Source organism: Asterias amurensis, chromosome 3 (genome assembly GCF_032118995.1).
Source record: "Asterias amurensis chromosome 3, ASM3211899v1".
NCBI lineage: Eukaryota > Metazoa > Echinodermata > Asteroidea > Forcipulatida > Asteriidae > Asterias > Asterias amurensis.
In genome coordinates this window covers 23833083-23854269 of record NC_092650.1, presented here as the reverse complement: position 1 = coordinate 23854269, position 21187 = coordinate 23833083, and the positions used below count along the sequence as shown (strand labels likewise).

Below are 21187 nucleotides of genomic sequence, written 5' to 3'. Positions count from 1 at the left end.
TAAAAATCCTCGAACAGCATTCAGTGTTGCAGCAGTTTTTCTATAAAAAAAAGTCAAGTTGCACTCCAATTGAATGCCATTTTAACTGGCCAAAATGAAAGCCTTTTAAAGGCAGTGGACACTATTGTCAAAGACTATCCTTCAAAGTTGTTGCATAAAATAACTATCCTGTGAAAATTTGAGCTCATTCGGTCATCAAAGTTGCGAGATAATAAGGAAAGAAGAAAACACCCTTGTCACACGAAGTTGTGTGCGTTTAGATGGTTGATTTTGAGACCTCAAGTTCTAAATCTGAGGTCTCAAAATCAAATTCCTGAAAAATTACTTCTTTCTCGAAAACTATGGCACTTCAGAGGGAGCCGTTTCTCACAATGTTTTATACCATCAACCTCTCCCCGTTACTCGTCACCAAGATACGTTTTATGATAATAATTATTTTGAGTAATTACCAATAGTGTCCACTGCCTTTAAGTTTAGTAGAATAATATTGTGTACCGCCAAGTCAAATTGAACGATTGATTTAACAGCAGAGGCAAAATCGCTTGGTACTGATGGATACTCCGTGAAATAGACTGCTTTTTTCTGCCAAGTATGAGGGGAAACCTACAATAACATTTTTGTGATCAACTGTACTTCACTGAAATTCATTTTTTCAAACTCTAGTAAAATTAAGACCACTCACAAGCATACAAGTGTAAACTTGATCTTTATTGTTTTTCATTAAAGTGCAAGACGTAAGCCAGTGGGAGTCAATCATTAATTGGCAAGAGATTGGAATTAATATCAATAAATTTAGATATTTCAAATTGTTTAGAAATGACACTAACATTGTAACAAAGCAGAAGGGAAATTCATGCTAACTAGACTTGGTTTTAAGTCAGTGATTAGGGTGTTTTGTCTCATAAAGCTGTTAAAAAAAATTCTTTGCTTAGCAAGAAATGAGATGGGTACCAGTTATCTGGTAACCTATTTTTGTTAAAGCATGAGCTTACAGGCTTTATGAAATTGGGCCTTGGTAGCCAAATACAGTATAGCGCCCTCTTGTGGATTAATCTTCCAGATCCAGAGATAGGGCCACCAATGTTGTGTTTTGTGTGGCTGATGCAGACAATCTGCAGACTTCTAACCGCCCCCCCCCACCTTCTCGTACCCTTTATTCAAGAACAAAGTTGTTGACAAAATTGGTAGACAACACCACAATAGAAACCCATAGGTTTCTGGTTCGAGTCCCATTTTAGTCAGGTTCTGTTGTTAACTTGAGTAATTGATACAGATTTAATTTATAAGTGTTGACACCATTAGGCCTCACTTTGTTAACGTTTGACATTCCTTTTTGCTTTCTTAAAGACACTGGACACTATTGGTAATTGTCATGCAAAGACCAGTCTTCTCACTTGGTTTATCTCAACATATGCATAAAATAACAAACCTGTGAAAATTTGAGCTCAATTGGTCATTGAAGTTGCGAGATAATAACGAAAGAAAAAACACCCTTGTCACACGAGGTTGTGTGCTTTCAGATGCTTGATTTCGAGACATCGAAATCTAATTCTGAGGTATCGAAATCAAATTCGCGGAAAATTACTTCTTTCGCGCAAACTATGGCACTTCAGAGGGAGCCGTTTCACACAATGTTTTATACTATCAACCTCTCCCCATTACTCGTAACCAAGTGAGGTTTTATGCTAATAATTATTTTGAGTATTTACCAAAAGTGTCCAGTGCCTTTAAAAAACTCATAGATGGTAAGTAAAGCAGTGTCCGAAAAAGTGGCTACGCCTAGAATTCCTCATCATCATGCATTGAAGTATAGGGCTTCCTTAGCAACACCCTAGCAACAGTCATAGCCACCTAGCAACAGTCGTAGCCACCCCAGTAACCTTTGCTGTAGCCGCAAACATCGGATACAGCCTTATTTCCCAAAAGGACCCTCTTACTGCTGTTGTGTTCCCTGCATGCTTGCCACACTATTATTATTATTTTGTTCAACACAAAAACAGAGCCAGATTGTTCTCCTTTAAAAGACTGAATTTCATTACATTAGTTTAAATAGGAGAAATGATAATGCTATGTGATGCTCGCATCCTTACATTACAAAATTTTAGGCGTGCAATTTGAAATAAGTTGGCAAGTCATTAGCTGACAGACTGATGTCCACAATTATCATGGTTAGAAAACTGTTTTGTTCATGTACTAAGTTACTATAAATTGTGTGTGTGACACCACAAACCATCGCAGTGAATTTCAACGTTAAAGGCAGTGGACACTATTGGTAATTGTCAAAGACCAGCTTTCACAGTTGGTGTATCTCAACATATGCATAAAATAACAAACCTGTGAAAATTTGAGCTCAATCGGTCATCAAAGTTGCGAGATAATAATGAAAGAAGAAAACACCCTTGTCACACGAAGTTGTGTGCGTTTAGATGGTTGATTTCGAGACCTCAAGTTCTAAACTTGAGGTCTCGAAATCAAATTTGTGGAAAATTACTTCTTTCTCCAAAACTATGGCACTTCAGAGGGAGCTGTTTCTCACAATGTTTTATACCACCAACCTCTCCCCATTACTTGTCACCAAGAAAGGTTTTATGCTAATAATTATTTTGAGTAATTACCAATAGTGTCCACTGATGCTACAAATTTAAGTTGTGAAAGCGTACATCGGGACTTATAGACAAACATTACACACGCATCAGTTGCCCAATCCTAGGCAGGGGATCACCCTAAGAATGTGAACGCGAGAAATGGTAAATTGACACAAAGGGGGCTATTAATTCGATGACATCTCATTTAATATTTCGCTATGAAATTGGCATTTTACATGCTTTTTGATGTGTGGTTAGAGACTTGTAATTATTTTTAACTTTCATGAGGGCTTAAACTGTTGAAATATTTGAGTAAATCACAAAACTAAGTTTGACCTTGGAGCACTTCTTAAGCAAACTAAGTGGAGAGATTCAGCAGAATTAGACGCATGCAATTGTCCAATGTAGCAAAGATGGCTTTTATTTTTTAGGTGGCTGTATCTTTGGCTTGATGGTGGGATGCACAGTAGTACTTCTTATGAGCAATGAATGTTGACAAACTACTGAATGAGATGTTACAGTTCCGGCAATGCTTGACCGTCGGTTTTAAGCCCCTCAGCAGTGGTCTGGAAGTCCCGGTCAGGTAAGAGTTGACCGTGATGCGTGCTGTGGAAGATTGAGGTTGCCTGATGGATGGATGCTTATATACAGGGATTGTTAGAGGCGTGACTGAGTGTATCATCACCGGTGGCCGGGATTGATGGCGAGGTCTGTTAGCCGAATCCATCCTCGATTCTCGATGATGTAGTTTGGATGATGAGGTGGGTGTGGCATGATGAGGAATGGATGATTTAGGAGAGCGGCCGTTAGTTTCCGCGATACTCTCTCCGGGTTCATGTTTGATCTTTACATCTGTCTGAATCTCCACACTGCTTCTATGAGGTGGTACTGGTGAGGATGTCGTCGACAGACTCTCCTTGTTTTGGTTGCGTTGGCTGTCCATGCACTCATGCGGATTCATAACTGAATCAAAATCTTTGGGTTCCTGTTTAACAACCACACCGTTCGATAGCAAACTTCCGCTTGAAGATGACGGACTAATTTCAGTGTCAATGTGCATCAAGTTCCTCTTGCGCTTGATGGGAGGCAGGGACCACTCATTGTCCGAGACATCAGACCCATCCAAGGCAGCCCTTTTTAGTTTCGGGGACCAAGACTTGTGCCGCCTGAAATCCTCCCAGTCTTGTTTCTCAACTGGTGAGATTTGACTAGCTGGAATTCTGGCAGTGGTGTTCGCTGTCTGCTGCGCCAGCGGGGTGTAGGATGCTGAGTGTGTGGAGCTTTGCGGACTTGGGGTACTGTCACATCCTGGGTTATCAAACGCCCTAACATAAGAGCCTTTAGGGTTAATATTTAAAAAGCTGGTTTCCATCGGTGACCCGTGAGCGTGGGTGTTTGGACTTGGACTCTTAACGAGGCTGCTTTGATTTGAGAATTTATGCATGCTGTGCTGTTTAGTTCTGACCACAGTACGTGGTGTAAACACATGACGTCCTGCACAGTAATACTCTTTGTGAACGAGTAGGCTTTCCTTCTTGCTGAACGTTATCTCACATTCTTCACACCGATTGCCAGACTGCTGCTCGGGAAATGTCTGTTGGGCGGGAGGCGATTGTAACATTTCTCTTGATATGACGATCTTGTGGCTGGTTGATTCAGCAACATTGCCCAGCGGTGGCGTTTTGGGTTTAGTGCTGAGGTCCAGGGGCTGCTCCCCTCTGCCAGCAGTACGGATAACAGGTATTCGTAATTTTTTGTCCCCCTGCTCGGAGCCATTCTGAGGAAAAACAACCGGGGTAACAAGAACTAACTGAGGTCCATGCAGCATTGCACCCGGCGGAAGAAACTGTGGTCTACCGCTACCTTCCATTGGAATCATCCGTAATGGATGCTCAAATGAAACTCTGTCGTCACAACTGGACTTTGAAGTGGATGAAACCGGAGTGTGTGTGAGAGAAGAAGGGCTGGATAGATTCAAATGAGATGTTCGATGCAAGCTGCCGTTTCTTGGGCTGCAGTTATCTCTTTCATCTGTATCGAAAGGCGGTGAACGACTCACTGCGGCAGATTTTGAAGTACATGGTTCATTTGACTCAACGTCCTTCAGCATGGCTTGCATCCTTTGTCTGTCCATTCCAGCGTAGCTTTTGCCCGCTTTGCTCGATGACTCTTTCCCATTCGCGATATTTGTTACATCTGAATCAAGGGAGGCAGGTGGACTATCACTATTAGCGTGCCTACTTGCGCAGTAGTACTGCTTATGAGCAGAGTAGTTCTTCTTGGAGATAAATACAATGTTGCACTCATGACACTTTGTGTCCGACAGCAAAGCGGGTGCATCAGTGTCTATGGATTCATTAACTTGGGAGTCTGTGCTCATTTGGGATTTCACGCTCACATAAATATCTTGAGTTTTCTCTATGAGATCATTATGGTGAAACAGATGCTTCTGGAGACTCGACTGCCTGGATGTAACAAAGTCACATTTGGGGCACGACAGTATATTGTCCTCTTGCGGCTCCTGTTTTAATGTTGTCACGACACTATCCGCACCATTTTGGCCATGTTCCCTGACCGGAGTTGCTGAACCACACCTCTCCACCTTTATTACAGACGATGGGTTTGATCTGGGTGAGGCATAGGGCGAGGAGAGGTTTGAGACTGAGCGACTCCTTGGGTTGCTGGGACTACTCGTGAGTCTCTTATGCCTCGGGGATGGAGCCGAGTTAGCCCGATCTATCTGTATTCTATTTCCAGTCTTCCTGCACATTATCACAGTCTCATATCGGTTTTCTTTCTCATCCCCTTCGTCCTCTCCTTTCCCTCCAGTCGATTTCCAATCTACCTCGGCAACTTTCTCAACTTCCACAGTACTTTTTTCTTGAGACAACTCTCTGACGTGAGAGAAGACGTGCTGGCACAGACCCTGTCTGTTCCTGCTGATGAAGTTGCAGAACTTACAGAGATTGGCGGTCTCGTCACAGTGTAGCAACAGCATATGGCTCTCACAGTTGTTCCTGCATTCAAACGACGACTGGCAGAGCTGACACACAAACGTCCTAGCAGTCACTTCTGGAACGTCGTCAACCTCCATGGGAGTATCTCGGCACTGGGCCAGCCTAGGTGGACTGATCTTTGCTGCAGTCACCTGGCTGTGTGTTGTAGCAGACCGACTTGAAATCGTCGTTGTTGAACGTCTTCTGGAGGAGGGTAGAGGTTCAGTTGCTGTACCTGGGCAGTAGTACACTCGGTGCGCCTCCAGATTACTTGGGTTGCGGAATTCAATGCAACAGAAGCTACATTTGAACGGAGGACCTAAGATGAGGGAGAAGCAAACGGAAATGTGTGAATCAAAATGACTAGTAATAAACCACACGAAAAACATGAATGATGAACGTGAGATATTGCCAGGATCTTGATCTTGATCTTGCCTAAATAATTACCTTAAATGAAAGCTTCCTTTTTTTTTTTTCAATCCAGCAAACACAGCATTTACTTTGACCTTTGTGGTAGAGTGGAAGTCAGACAAATCTTGCAGCTGCAACCACTATAGACTACGATCCCCACAAGTATTAATCACATTAACCTATATCTTTTTATAGTAATGTCACGTCAGTGAGAAAAGCTCTATAGTAAACTCCTCAGTATTTCATAACATCTAACAGCACAATCAGCACCAATAACAGGAAGAAAAGGAGTCAATGATGAAATGGCCGGCGGAAAACCGCAATGCGGAAAACTCAAGCAAGCAGGTAGAGAATGCAAACCCAATCCACATCCAAGTTTCCAGGGCCCAATTCTATGGCTCTGCTTACTGCCAAATTCTGCGTCTGTGCAAGCGCCGCTAACCCGTAAACAAATTTGCTTGGCGTCAGCACATAATTCCCTGCTTCGATAAGCACCAATTCTTGGCTTACGGACAACAGAGCCATACAATTAGGCTCCAGTTCAAGGTGAAATTCGCACCAGGGTGCACAGAGGTGAAAGGTTAGGAAAGAAACCACTGAGCCAACCTGGGCCCAATTTCTTAGAGCTGCTTAAAATACTGCTTAACAAAATCCCTGCTTAGCAATAATGAGCAGATACCAGTCACAAATTGTATATGCGCCATGATATTTTGGCTAGTAACCTTATTCTAGTAAGCATAAATTTGTTTTGCTTAGCTACCTTTGTGCTTAAACAGCTCTATGAAACTGGGCTCAGATCCCAGTATCAATTCAATTCAATTCACTTTATTATCCACTATGGGAAATTCATTTCGACCTTTTAAACAACAATTTTACAAAATTTACATAAGATTATTTAAAATATTATATAAAACAAAACAAAAAACACTACAAGCCACAAAAGTACAAGCCACAAAAGTGGCATCAGTGATGCCTCTTACCTTCTGTTGATGTATTGGCTTTGCTCTGTGATGGTGACGGTGATGCATCGGGCGTGGCCTCATTACTGGAGGAACTCCTTGAATTCTCAGGATCACCGTTGTCTTCTGCACCGTCTGAAGGAGCTGCTATTACCATTTGAAGCTCTGTAGACTTGGGAATCTGGCGTAGAGTCTTTAAGTACACGGCACCTCCTGGGTTGAAATCAAAATAGGTTCTCGATGAAAAAAATAAACAGAATAGTGCTGATGGCTCAAATTTTTGGGAAATTTCTATAAGACCGCAGGGCTTGTAGGTTATAACTTTTGCTGAACCACAACTTTGTAAGACCAGTATCAAAATGGATGAAAACGAATTTTTCATGGTGGTTGACGAAAGAAAGAATGTTCTAGTTACTTTGAGAAGGCAATTATTAAAGCCAGTTCACCAAAATAATATCTTGCTAGCCTGGTGGACTAATCGAGAAATAGGCCCGAGTTTAAAAAACACGAGACTAATGGACTTGCTTAGTTCTCGTAATTTGTTAAGGTTTGCATGCAGGGGCAATGGAGTGCTTCATGGCAATTGCCTTGGTGCCCTTTGAAATGTCCAGTAGAAACTTTACATTTCCTATAAGAAATGCCAAGCTAACTGGTCCGGCTGGCTAGTCACTGAAAAAGTTAAGGCGGCAGAAAAATGAGCACCCTGACTGGAAGTTACACAGTATTTGTAGACTCTCTACATCACTATATTTATAACAAAATTAAGTAGTTGGCCTAGAACCTTACGCAGTCAAGACTGTAAGCCACTTAAAACCTTCCGAGGACTTTTAAGACAGACTGGTTTAAGACTTCCTACGTTACGTCAAGATACAATCAACGACAACATACCATATGAGATAAGAGCGATGTTAACATTACGATGCGCTGTAGTCTGTTTGATGCACATCCACCATGGCGGCTTGCTCTCTGTTTGATCCACCTCAATGATGGAAGCTCGATGCTGCCGGGTTGATCGTAAAGTCTGCAAAAATATATAAAAAAATTCACGACAATGAGCCATTTGCGAGTAAGATTTGTATAAAGTCTGGTACAATGACTTGCTCCATCACAAGTTACCCCTTAAATTTAATTACTCTGCCTATAGAGACAGTTGCTTTGTCAAATGATTCAGGGCAAGCTTTTGTACCACAACGTCCAGATGAACAAATCCTGGTACATTGTTTTCAGTTAAAGTCAAACCGAACACCTGTGCCCGCTCCGATTTTGAAGGAAAAAAAGGCTTGTGTCCACTGATTCAGCCCCCAGAACTTGATGCCCTAAACCACTCGGCCACACCACAACATACTAAAAATAATTCAAACAAAAATAAAATTCTGAGCCATCAATACAGGCATGATTACAACACATTCAACAAATATTTTTTCAAGAAATAAATGTTAAAAAACTAGCAATTTTTTTCCAGAAACAAGGCCTGAAGCCACAACAAGATCTACCTCAATTCACATGTACTCCCAAAAATAGATTTTTTAGAAAAACAAGAAGAAAAAAAAAAAAAAAATTGTTTTTATTCTTAAAACAGCCTTCAAAAAAGCAGACAAAATTGTTGTTATCTGTAGTTTTGGTCGGTCTATTTATCCAGACTCGAAATACATTTTCTCTTTGCATTTATCACTTCAATCAATCATTCCTGGTTTTTTTGCCTACATTTCAATCCCCCCCCCCACAAAAAAAAAAAAACAGAACCAGGTAGAGCGAAAAGAATACCCCACAATTTCGTCTAGTTATTTGTTTAGCCACTTTATCTTTATCTGTGAAAGTGCATGTACATGAATTGCCCAGAGAGTCTTTCGGTTTGGTGTGCAAAGATAGCAGATAGTGAATGGGTGAAAGCTTCTTACGTATGTAGATAACAACAGGCTCCATGTGTATTACCTTCAGATAACACTGATACCAGTGGAAGGACAATTTCCCAATTGTGACATAACCATTTTGGAATAAAATTGAAGAGAAACAAAAGATGATGGGGAGAATGAAAAAAAAAAAGTCTACAAGGGCATGTGACATACATGTGACATCTGTGGCAAGGTGGAAAGCATGTAAAAATAGCACACAAATATGACAATATTTTTTTCCTGAGGTATTGAAAGTTGACAAACAAGTTCTGGATGCTTTAAAGACAGTGGACACTATTGGTAATTGTCAAAGACCAGTCTTCTCACTTGCTGTATTTAAACATATGCATAACATAACAAACCTGTGAAAATTTGAGCTCAATTGGTCATCAAAGTTAGAAGATAATAATGAAAGAAGAAAATAACACCCTTGTCACCTGGAGTTGTGCGCTTGCAGATGCTTGATTTCGAGACCTCGATTTCTAAATCTGAGGTCTCAAAATCAAATTCGATGAAAATTACTTCTTTCTCGAAAAGTATGTCACTTCAGCCGTTTCTCACACTGTTTTATACTAATCAACCTCTCCCATTACTCGTTACCAAGTAAGGTTTTGTGATTATAATTATTTTGAGTAATTACCAATAGTGTCCATTGCCTTAAACTGGGGGGAGGAGGGGCGGCTTGTTTATCGACTTACTGAGGAGAACTAATACACGAAAGTCCACTCCCGGAAAAAAATCCAATAATATTTCTTACAACACAACCTCATCCTTCTTTAGTTCGGCAACATTAGCTTGTGAACATGAGGATTGACACTAAGGGTGTGCCACAACATTTAACCAGAGCAATGTTTGTGCATCACCACACCTTTTTGACAGTGCCACAAGTAAAAGAAATTGGTGTTGACTGTAACAAACCAAATCGACTGTAATGAACCAAAGTAAAACAAAATTATAATAATCATAATAATAATAATAGACCGTTTTTATATAGCGCAATTCACGCCCGAGGGGTATCTCAAAGCGCTTCCGACATTATTACCCCTGCTCACTGGGCCCTAATCATTCCTTAAACCATCTCAGCTCCCTGGGGAGTATACAGCCTGTGCGCAATATATACGCTACTCGGCTAAACCAATCACAAGAACCATCTCTGCCCTCACAGATGCCCATTTACCCCTAGGTGGAGAGAAGCAATTATAGTTAAGCGTCTTGCTCAGGGACACAGGTGTCACGACTGTCATTGGTGATGACTTGGTTGGCATGTTGGAAGCTGAAATGAAGTGAGGTTCCTGCTCAAAAAACAGTATGGCAACGATTTAGTTTTACTGCACCTGATTAAGGGGTGCCCCGCCAATTTGCAAAAAAGGATCCCTAGAAACTACCTGGGAAATGTGCAAGGTCACAAAAAGACCAACTGGACAGGATTTAGGTAGGTCATTCAACATGATAGAACCAGCCACTGTGGCGCCACAAACAGGCTGTGAGAGTCCATTGAATGATGTATGCTTATCCGCAAAGGATAAAAATCAGTTTTGTTCAAGTCAGCGATTGAACAATCTGTAATCATACACCAACCAATCAAAAGGCATTTTTTGAAGCAACGACTTTGGCTTTTGCTTCTGCTCTGGTTTAATCTCCATCAGTAATATTTGAACTGTTCACTTCTGGTATGAAGATTCGAACATCCACACAGTGCCGAAACAGAAGGCATGGGTTTTGAAAAGTGGCTTTTGTTTTTGTAAGAACAAAAACTTTACATTCACAATAAGGTCAATATCGTGGGACAACTGACTTGTCGTTTTTAACTTTCTCTCTGGATTGATTTACTGCAGATGATCAATCAAAGTCGCCCCTCATGAAAAAAAAAAGGTGGGGGGGGGAAAGAGAGAGATTCTCGGGAAAAGTCAATCTAAAAATGCCGAGAGGTCATCTATATCCACACCGGTACTTGGCATAGTGTTCACCATCACTCATTACAAACGGCTGGTAACTGAAGACATCTTTGAGTGTGAAACTCTCTAATCTTTTTAACAGGAGATGTGTTCCAGATCTGTGCTGATCATTTGGCTTCCCTCCCATGTACGAATATCTAGGGTTACAGTTGACACGATCCATGCAAATTTCCTGTTTGATAACTAATTTTGTTTTAAGTGACACCAAGCCTGTGAATCATTGTGTCTGTTATGTCTGTACAAATTTCTTGGTTATGTGCGTACTTGCCCACTGGGCGATTCTTGATGAAAACAAGTTGGGAGTTTGTTTGGTGTCTGTCCCCTTAGGTCTGTGCAGACGCATCACAACGAGTGCAACCGCCTTGAAGGCCCACTTTTTTCACATAACACAGAATACATATTCCTACCTAAATAAAAGGAAGGGGGGGCAATCATCCCCCTCCCCAATGCCCCAGTTGATGGATAGTCATTTTAATTTTTAATTGCCATATCCCCTCAACATTTGAATACAGACTAGCGCCATGCACTGCTAGCAAAGATCATAACTAACTGGCCGTCCCAATTTTGAATGGTCTGCTACACGCTTAAGTCTGTCATGAAGTTAAGGCAAACAATTTGTAAGCGTAATGGGGAGATTGTGGAGAGCTTGTTAGCAGCATCAGACGGTTCCTCATAAGAATCCACTATAATCGCGCTATAATCAAATCTCACCTGTACAACCAAACTCACTCAGACAATTCCAACTCTTCAAATTGTTCCTTCCTCATGCGCTATGAGCGGAAACCAACGGAGACAAGGGGCTTAACACATATTTGTTATTATTAATAATATTTAGTTTATAACATGTCAAACATTGCAATTAGCGCCAATAACAGGATGAATAGGAAATGACATGTTAGTTGTGGGAGGAAAAACCCAAAACTAGGGAAACCTGCGCAATCAGGTAGGGACTGAAATGTTAGTTGTGGGAGGAAAAAAAAAATAGGGAAACCTGCGCAATCAGGTAGGGACTGAAAACCCAATCCAACTGCAAGGCTCTTGGGTCTGAGGTGGGATTCGAACCGGGGTCCTCAGAGATGAAAGGCAGAGTGAGAAACCACCAAGCAAATCTAATCCCCAACAAAAAATGTCCACCGATTCAGCTGGGGGATTTCGCATCCATTAAAACTCTAAAGGTTTTTGTATGAGGGAAATTGTCTTTCCAATGAAAAAAACACAGCATATGTCCAGTGAGAGACAAATACTTTCTACGTAGTAACTTTTCCCTGTATTGTTTGTTATTATGGAGAAAACTTTTTGCGCTTAAAATTAATCTGGGGCAAATTTCATAAAACTATCAAGCAAAACAAAAGAAGCATTATTGCTAAGCAGAAACAGGCTACCAAGCAAACTAACACTCAACACTGCTAAGTTTGAGGCTATTTTGCACCAAAAAAAAGAGTTTGTCAAGGAACTTTTTTTTGCTTTTACAGACACTGGCCACTATCGGTAATTGTCACAGACCAGTCTTCTCAATTGGTGTTTCTCAACATATGAAAATTTGTCACACGAAGTTGTGTGCTTTCAGATGCTTGATTTCGAGACCTCAAATTCTAAATCTGAGGTCTCGAAATAAAGTTTGTGGAAAATTACTTCTTTCTTGAAAAAACTCCGTCACTTGAGAGGGAGCCGTTTCTCACAATGATTTTTACTATCAATTTCTCCCCATTACTCGTTACCAAATAAGGTTTTATGCTGATAAATATGTTGAGTAATCACGAATAGTGTTCACTGCCTTTGAAAGCTTTATAAAATTGGGCCCTGGATTTGATTTATCTGTTTTCCTTACCTTGAGATCATAAGACTCTTTTATCTCTTCATCTTCTGTAGACACTTTCATCTTGATGGTTCCTTTGTAAGGACCAAAGACTGTATGAGGCGGGATGATGCTCCCAGTCACTAGTCCACCATCTGAAGCCCGGATGAAGCATGGTGGAAGACGGTTCTCACTAGCTCCGTGGATTTCTGTGGCAGAACCTTCTGGCGAAGGAGCCAGTAGGCGAGTCTCTTCAGCTTCTTGGAGAGATTTTAAGGATGAATTCTGGCTTTCTCTGTCTCTCTCAAGGATGGAGGCTTGCATCGTGTCTTGGCTATACTCCATTAAAGCCATTTCCTGAAATATAAAAAAGGATGGATGATTGAATGTTTGCGAACCCTGGTTTATAGAAGATGCAGGGATTATCGGCCACCCAGGATCCCTGGCAGATAGAGCTCTCTCAGCCACCCTCGACAATCAACTTTTGATATCAACACCCTGAACTCATAATAGTTTTTAAGCAATTGAGAAAAGAGAAACAGCCACTGTTTAACTGTGCACATCTGCTAACAAGAATTTGTTTGCTTAGAAACAAAATTTTCCAACAAAAATACATTTTTGCAAACATACAGAGATGGATTTCCGGTAAAGGCTGGCTGACTTGTTTGAATCTATATTATTTTTATAACACCTTGCTATGTTGCGCATAGGGGATCCTACATAATGCCCTATGTAAATGTCTTGTATTATTTTTGATTAATATAAAAAAAATAATTCAACCCTAAAGTGTGACTTCTTATATATGTTTAAAGGCATTGTACACATTTGGTAATTGTCAAAGACCAGTGTTCTCACTTGGTGTATCCCATCATAAGCATCAAATAACAAGCCTGTGAAAATTTGGGCTCAATCGGTCATCAAAGTTGCGAGAAAACGATGAAAGAAAAACACCCTTGTTGGACGAATTTGTGTGCTTTCAGATAGGAATAAAAGACTTCTAGCTAGAAGTCTTTTATTATTTTCGTGAGAAATTACCTCTTTCTCAAAATCTATGCTTCTTCAGAGGGAGCCGTTTCTCACAATGTTTTATACTATCAACAGCTCTCCAATGCTCGTTACCAAGTCAGTTTGTAAGTTAATATTTGTTTTGAGTAATTACCAAACGTGTACCTTCCCTTTAATTCCCTTTTGTATGATGCAACCACTGCCATGCCATTTGTGAGAGGGACTGAATCTGTTAATGCAGTTTACACAAGAATGTTCACAATTGATGCTTTCTCATAATTGCATACAGGGAACTTGTGTAAAGAGTTGCACCATCAAGACCATGGGGGTCTTAAAATACTTGTGTAATACCTGCAAGTCAATTGGTTATCAGCCGATTAAATGCTTATCAGAGCCAAATTTTAAAAAATTGCCAAGTCAGACTTTTTTTAAGTATTTTGATGAGTAGATTTTTTTGCTGCTGGGAATTTTGTAACACAACACACAATGTCCACAGATTTGCATCAAACTTACACCTTTTGAAGATAATGATTAATGATAGTAGAAAGTGTACCTTAAAGTATTAGTTGCTGGGGTGCTGTAGTTTTTGAAAAATGAGTAAAACAATGTAATGAAAATACTTTTTCAGATGCTAAAATAGTTTTCATCTCATGATCACCGAAACAAAAAATATTTTCACAACATTGTTTTACTCATTTCTCAAAAACTACAGCACCTCAGCAATCTTCAAACTGCAGAAGTTAAGTGTAAACCTTTGGACAGTGTTTTTTTTGTCCTACAAAAAGTACATAGACCCTTTAAGGTATTCATTCGTTTGATGGTTCTGGAAAACAATCTTGAGCACCAGTTTTGAAATTACACTTGCACAGACCTATGAGGCCATGACCCGTTGTTTCCCTGGTCTTGGCCTCGGTGCCCCTTCAAAAGTTTTCCATAAACTTTAAAAAGGTTTTCACTGGCGATGCCCTTTGCAAAATGAAACTGTCCTTGCCCCTCTCAAAGATGAAATTCCAGGACGTAGCTAAGATATGCAGTTTGCGACTATCATAAACGTGATGTCCATATAAGGTCATACACGAAGAAACTGCGAAGATGAATGATAGGTGGCTGAAAGAAGTAGGCCAGGTAAAACCAGCGCACAGTGATCCTTTCTTCCCACCAGTACCAGCTGAGAGTCAAAAACATGTCAGTGACACGAAAAGAGAACGACCTACATAACTTCCTTATCAGAATGATATCAAAGCTAGACCTCCACTCCGACTCCAACCCTATCTCATAACAATGTCACATCTTTCCATGTTTTCCTGTTATCAGGGGGAGGAAAACAGTCTGGTTTGGCTAGATTAACCCAGGACATCCAAATACTTTTTTGTTCAAACGAGTGCTTCTTTCTGTGTCACTAGAAACCAAATAGACTGTGATAACCTGAAAACAAGTTTCCTTAGAGATATTTAGTTACCAACCGGCAGAGTGGCGGATACACCCAGATATATACTGATAAATGTTTTTGCGTTTTGTTTTTATGAAGATGAGCAGAGTATACTGCTCGAAACATGGAGACCTCACTGGTTTATCTCAGACCAAACACTCCTCCAAAAATAGTTTAACACAAGGTTTTGTAGATGTTACACTTCTTAGTTTTTTCAAATATTTATGAAATTTTGATGGACTTTTAAAGTCAGAATGCTGGTGATTTTTTAACTAAAGCAGAACAAAATGTTGTTATAAATATTTTTGTCAAGAAAAAATTTGAAAGGGTCATTTACAATATAGGTCACATTGTAACTTGGCTGGTAACCTTATTAAGGTAAGAACTTTTGTGTGTGTGCTAAACTGATTGTCTCTATAAAACTAGGCCCAGGGGTGGATTTCACTAAGAGTTAAGACTAGTCTTATCTCGAATTAGGACAACTTACTCGTCCTAATTAGGACTAGCAAAACGTTTTTCATATCTCCTAAGACTAGTCCTAAGTTAGGACTAGTCCTAAGTTAGGACTAGTCCTAAGTTAGGACTAGTCCTAAGTTAGGACAAGTCCTAACTCTTTGTGAAATCGACCCCTGGTTGCATATTTTATTCCTTACAAGTTACAACTCAGACAAAAACAACAATTATTTACTTCTGCCAGTGCCAACACATGAATTGCTTCTTTTGGAAAGAATAATCCATAATTGAAATAAAGATAGGCCACCTAATCCGTAAAATTATTTCTCAACAACATGTTATACGGGCATTATCAACAACTGATATTCTTCTTACCAAGTTTATATGGCCACAATTTTTTTTGAAGTTTTGAACTTGATTCATTGAAACAATGTTACAGGAGATGGTTTGGGGGGGGGGGGGAGTTAACAAAACCAGGGCTAGGGCATTCTTCCATTGGAAACTGGAACCTTGATAACATTTAAACACAAGTTAAACCAGATACTTTGTAAATATGATAACACCAGATAATACTCCATTCAGGCAGGGAACAAAAATATGGAAAAACAAATTAATAAAAAAAAAACTCTTCTTTTTATCAGCGAGTCCGGGGGTGCTGTTAATAGAAACTGGGCAGGGCCTCCTCTGAGCTGACTTATCAGGGGCTTGCCTCTCGTTGTTTATCGCTGCTCGAAACCCTCTTGGTTGTCACATAATTCTAGATAGCCGATAGTGGCTATGACATGTTAACCTTTAGCACTGAGATACTGGGAGCTTATCTTCCCCGTTCAGTAATTTTGTTCCTTTGGTGCGGGCTCGGTAATTGCCATGACGCAACGACTCTCTTTACCCCTTCGGGCAAATCCTTATTAAAGAGGGAAACACCATGCTCTGATTGGTTCGTTATATTTGAGGCGCTTAATTGGGCTGCCCGGGGAATGAAATGATCTGAAACGGTTGTTATCTCAAGAAATATTGAGGGTTTTTCTCACATCCAGAAAGCGATCATTTGAGGGTTTTTTAAGCAAGTCTTGGGCGAATAAAACTAAATATCTAGGACTATCTCACCACACTAACAATCTGTCTTTAAAGACACTGGACACTATCGGTAATTGTCAAAGACCAGCCTTGACAGTTGGTGTATCTCAACATATGCATAAAATAACCTGTGAAAATTTGAGCTCAATCGGTCATCGAAGTTGCGAGATAATAATGAAAGAAGACAAAAAAAAACTTGTCACACGAAGGGGGTGTGCTTTCAGATGCTTGATTTCGGGACCTCAAATTCTAAATCTAAGGTCTCGAAATCAAATTCGTGGAAAATTACTTCTTTCGCGAAAACTACATTACTTCAGAGGGAGCCGTTTCTCACAATGTTTTATACTATAAACCTCTCCCCATTACTGGTTACCAAGTAAGGTTTTATGCTAATATTTATTTCGAGTGTCCACTGCTTTTAAATACCGCCGCTTTCAAATGTTCTTGTACTGGTTTGTAAAGAAGCAATAGAAACGATTGAGCAGTCTAGTTCAGCATTAAACTATTTTAAACATCTAACTTATATGGATTTTACGATATCATCAGCCGCCTAGTATGCAAAGATCACCTGTTTGTATTTTACATCTGCACAACTTTCAGAGGAAATGGAACTTCCAAGTTATAGGTCAACAGTAGAAGTTTCACTCAAATATAAATTCATTATTTTTACACACAACGAAAATATCATGGTATTTCCGCTCTGTCCAAGAAAACTTTCTCCTCAAACTTCACAATTATTTGCCTCGTCTAACCATACTGAATTCTCCTTGACAATTCTACCACAAGTAAATGGAGTAATTTCTCTGTGTTCATCTTCATCCACGAACGGAGACAAAGACACAAATCGAAAGAATACCAGCACAATCGTCTGTGGGAGATTAAAAGACAATAATTCATATTCTTTTGTTCCAAATACAAAAACTAACCTGTGCCCTCATACTTGGGGGATAAACAAGAGAGCATTAGTACAAAACTGTTCCACTGTGTTTCAAGCCCCCCCCCCCCCCCACACCTTTCTTCCTCCTGCCCCCTAAATATGATAATAATAATAAACAAATAAATACAATCACAAACATACACTGTAAACAAATAGCTTGATACATTAGACAGCTCCCCCCCCCCAAAAAAAACAACTTCTGTCTCATATATCAGCCAAAAAAAAAAAACGCACACAAATAAATTGTCCAATAACATTCCAATCTTTGCTGATGGATGACAAAAACTCAAGGAATTGTCTCAATGGTAAATTATTATCACCAGATCAAATGAATCATGCATTTACTGGGTGAGCATCTTAATAAGTCATTTGCATGTTAGATTTGAATAATGTCTAGTACAATGACTTGATTGATCACAAGTATCCACTTTTTAAGGCACTGGTAATTACTCAAAATAACTGTTAGGATAAAACCTTACTTGGTAATGAGCAATGGAGAGCTGTTGATAGTATAAAACATTGTGAGAAACGGCTGAAGTAATGTATTGTAGTTTTTGAGAAAGACAACATTTTCCACGCAAATTTTTGAATTTGATTTTAAGACCTCAGAATAAGATTTTGAGGTCCCGAAATCAAACCTCTGAAAGCACACAACTTCGAGCAACAAGGGTGTTTTTTCTTCCATTATTATCTCGCAACTTCGACGACCAATTGAGCTCAAATTTTCATAGGTTGGTTATTTTGTGCATATGTTGAAATACACTAAGTGAGAATACTGGTCTTTGTCAAGAACCAAAGGTGTACAGTGTCTTTAAGTTAAAATTCCTCTGACTACATCAACAGTTGCTATGTCACATGATTCAGGGCAAGCTACTGCGTAGTTACATAAGAGACGATGAACACCAATACCATGACCCATACACAATTCTGATACCAGGGTTCGCTCATCTGGAGGTTGCTATACAAAAGCTGCCCCATTTGACACAGCAACTGTATCTATAGTCTGGGTAATTCAAATGTAAGCGGTAACTTGTGACTTAGCAAGTAACTGTACAAGACTTAATTCAAATCTTATTTGTAAATGGCTAATATTGATACACGCTTGTTGTTTTCTTGAAGACTGTCAGTGAAGCACGTCTTTGAATCCCAAAGAAAATGTTTTAAAAACATTTGTTTACTTTCACCCCGTTCAAGATATTGTAGAGTTTTGAAGTAATCATGTGAGCGGTGATAAACTCTTTTCATGACTAAGGTTTGTTAAAGGCAGTGGACACTATTGGCAATTGTCAAAGACTAGCCTTCACAGTTGGTGTATCTCAACATATGCATAAAATAACAAACCTGTGAAAATTTCAGCTCAATCGGTCATCAAAGTTGCGAGATAATAATGAAAGAAAAATAACCCTTGTCACACGAAGTTGTGTGCTTTTAGATGGTTGATTTCGAGACCTCAAGTTCTAAATCTGAGGTCTCGAAATCAAATTCGTGGAAAATTACTTCTTTCTCAAAAACTATGTTACTTCAGAGGGAGCCGTTTGTCACAATGTTTTATACTTTCAACCTCTCCCCATTACTTGTTACCAAGAAAGGTTTTATGCTAACAATTATTTTGAGTAATGACCAATAGTGTCCACTGCCTTTAAGGCACTAATCACTTATCCAACTAAAAGTAGAATCAACTCAGAGGAAATGAAAGGTTATTTTTGAAAATCCTACAAAGATTACCTTCTTCTTTCATAAAATCTTTTTCTGACGTTCAAATGCAACTGCAATCCACAGTCTTGGGAAATACAGAGGTATTAAAGACTGACATAAGGATTTCATTTTTAAAAGTTGCAAGCCTGGGTTTTAAAAGCCATTGAGGATGAGAATGGTATGCAAAATAAGTTTTTGGTCGAAACTTTTTTTCAAAATTAGAATCACTCATCATTTCATTTTGAAATATACCAATGGTATGAGATTCGATTGAGGTTCACAAAAAAACATAATCATTCCATTAATGAATTTTAGTATAAAATAAGGTGTAGAAATATCGAACAACTAACTGACCCACTTCTTGGGCCCTAAACAGTATAAGCCCTAAACATTTCTTCCAAAAGCAAGAAAATGCAAAAGGCGTGAAGTAAAATCACAAACATATAACTGAACGTATTGATTACTAGCGATCAATACAGCACAAATCAACTTATCAATAACTATCAATGATATTGATAAGCACTTTGGCACAGTTTCAACCCGATACATCCAAACCAGTTCATCTGATGCAAACGCTGTTAATAACTTCTGTTATTAAACCTCAACTGAGATGACATATTCATCGAGTAGAACTTTCAACCTTCCTCCCCAAAAAGTATAAAAATGCAAATAATTATATAAAAAAAACAATATACTTACAACGTTGAGCTCCAAATTCACTCCGAACACACATAAAAAAGACAACCAACACACCCAGAGGAACAGGCAATTTGTGGCCGTTCTAAAACAGTGCCCCAATATCTATATAGCAGGACGCATCCATTGGACAATGTACCCTGAAAATTAGACCTGAAAGGGTGAGCCTTAATCAGTGCTTTCCTTGCTTATCAGAGATATGAAAATTACAGAGTGAAATTTTTCTCCATGCCAGCTGGATAGTGAAGATTAGATAAAGACTCCACTAAGAACATTGGAAAGGGGGGGTGTTCAAAAGAAAAATGATACATTAAGAATGTGAACTTAAAGTAACACTCCTCTTTTAAAAAATAAATAAATCATTATAATTTTAGACAGTTTTTGTTTTTGTTTTAGAAGTAGTAGACTAGCTTTTAGTCTGGGCAAAAAGTCTCACTTGAGATAAAAGGATTAACAAAATACAACAATTGAGCTGATTATGCAACTTTGGTTGTTTTTTGTTTGTTATAAAGTTGTACATACATTTCCTGTACTTTGCTTGATTCTTTTGAAGTGTATTTTTGTTGACATTAACCCTTGGGTTGTTGTTTTTTCCCTTCCCCCCCTTTTTTCCCAGATAACATAAACATTGTAATGTTCCAATCAATTTGATACAAAAATGTTTGTTAAAGATTAATGAACTCCCTTGAGAAATATTTTAGAAAGTGGATTTTGGGCAAAGCAAGCAGTTTAAACTGGTAATATTAACATGAGCTATAGGCCAACAACAGGGGTCGTCAAGGAGTGTAAACAGTGAAAAACTAAAATGAAAATGACACCCCTGCACATTGGCATAAACTGGGACTTTTACACTTAAGGGAAAGTCGGTAAATGAGTAACATAAAAATGTTCCCAAGTACCGATCTATCTTACTCAACGAGTTAGGGGGGGGGGGGTGATTCAGCAGTGCCAGGCCACATTCCAAAACACTTAGCAATCCCGGTACTTCTATTATAACTGAGTGCAGCAATTAACTTTCTTTCGAAAGTGAGTTGATATTTTGTTGCCCTCAATATAGCGAGGGCTGAATATGGGGCTTACATATTTTCCATCAGTACTTAGTATATGCTGTACATTTTTCATATCTATGGTATCTCATGCCACACATGTCCTCCTAGTAATTCACTCATATCCCTCGGTGTCATCTTACAAGATTGTTGGGGCTAGTCAACCCTTCGGCTCAGGAGGGCCTGTTAGCAGGGGGGGGGGTCGGGAGGAGGGGGGAAGCTGGACCAGCTCGATAAGGTAATACAAACTTCCAGG

The 21187-nt window shown here is 39.4% G+C and overlaps 1 protein-coding gene across 2 annotated transcripts in view; it reads right to left on the bottom strand.

The window, feature by feature from the left end:
- Positions 1-31: 31 nt before the first annotated feature.
- Positions 32-21187, bottom strand: part of LOC139934686 (uncharacterized) — a 44436-nt gene continuing 23280 nt past the window's right edge. For both annotated transcript variants that reach the window (XM_071929042.1, XM_071929043.1), the window contains 4 exons: positions 12627-12950; positions 7840-7972; positions 6973-7164; positions 32-5900 (listed from right to left, as the gene is read on the bottom strand). In XM_071929042.1, coding sequence (XP_071785143.1) covers positions 3013-5900; positions 6973-7164; positions 7840-7972; positions 12627-12947 — 3534 coding nt within the window. In that variant the 5' untranslated portion in view covers positions 12948-12950 and the 3' untranslated portion in view covers positions 32-3012. The remainder of the gene's footprint in view (positions 5901-6972; positions 7165-7839; positions 7973-12626; positions 12951-21187) is intronic.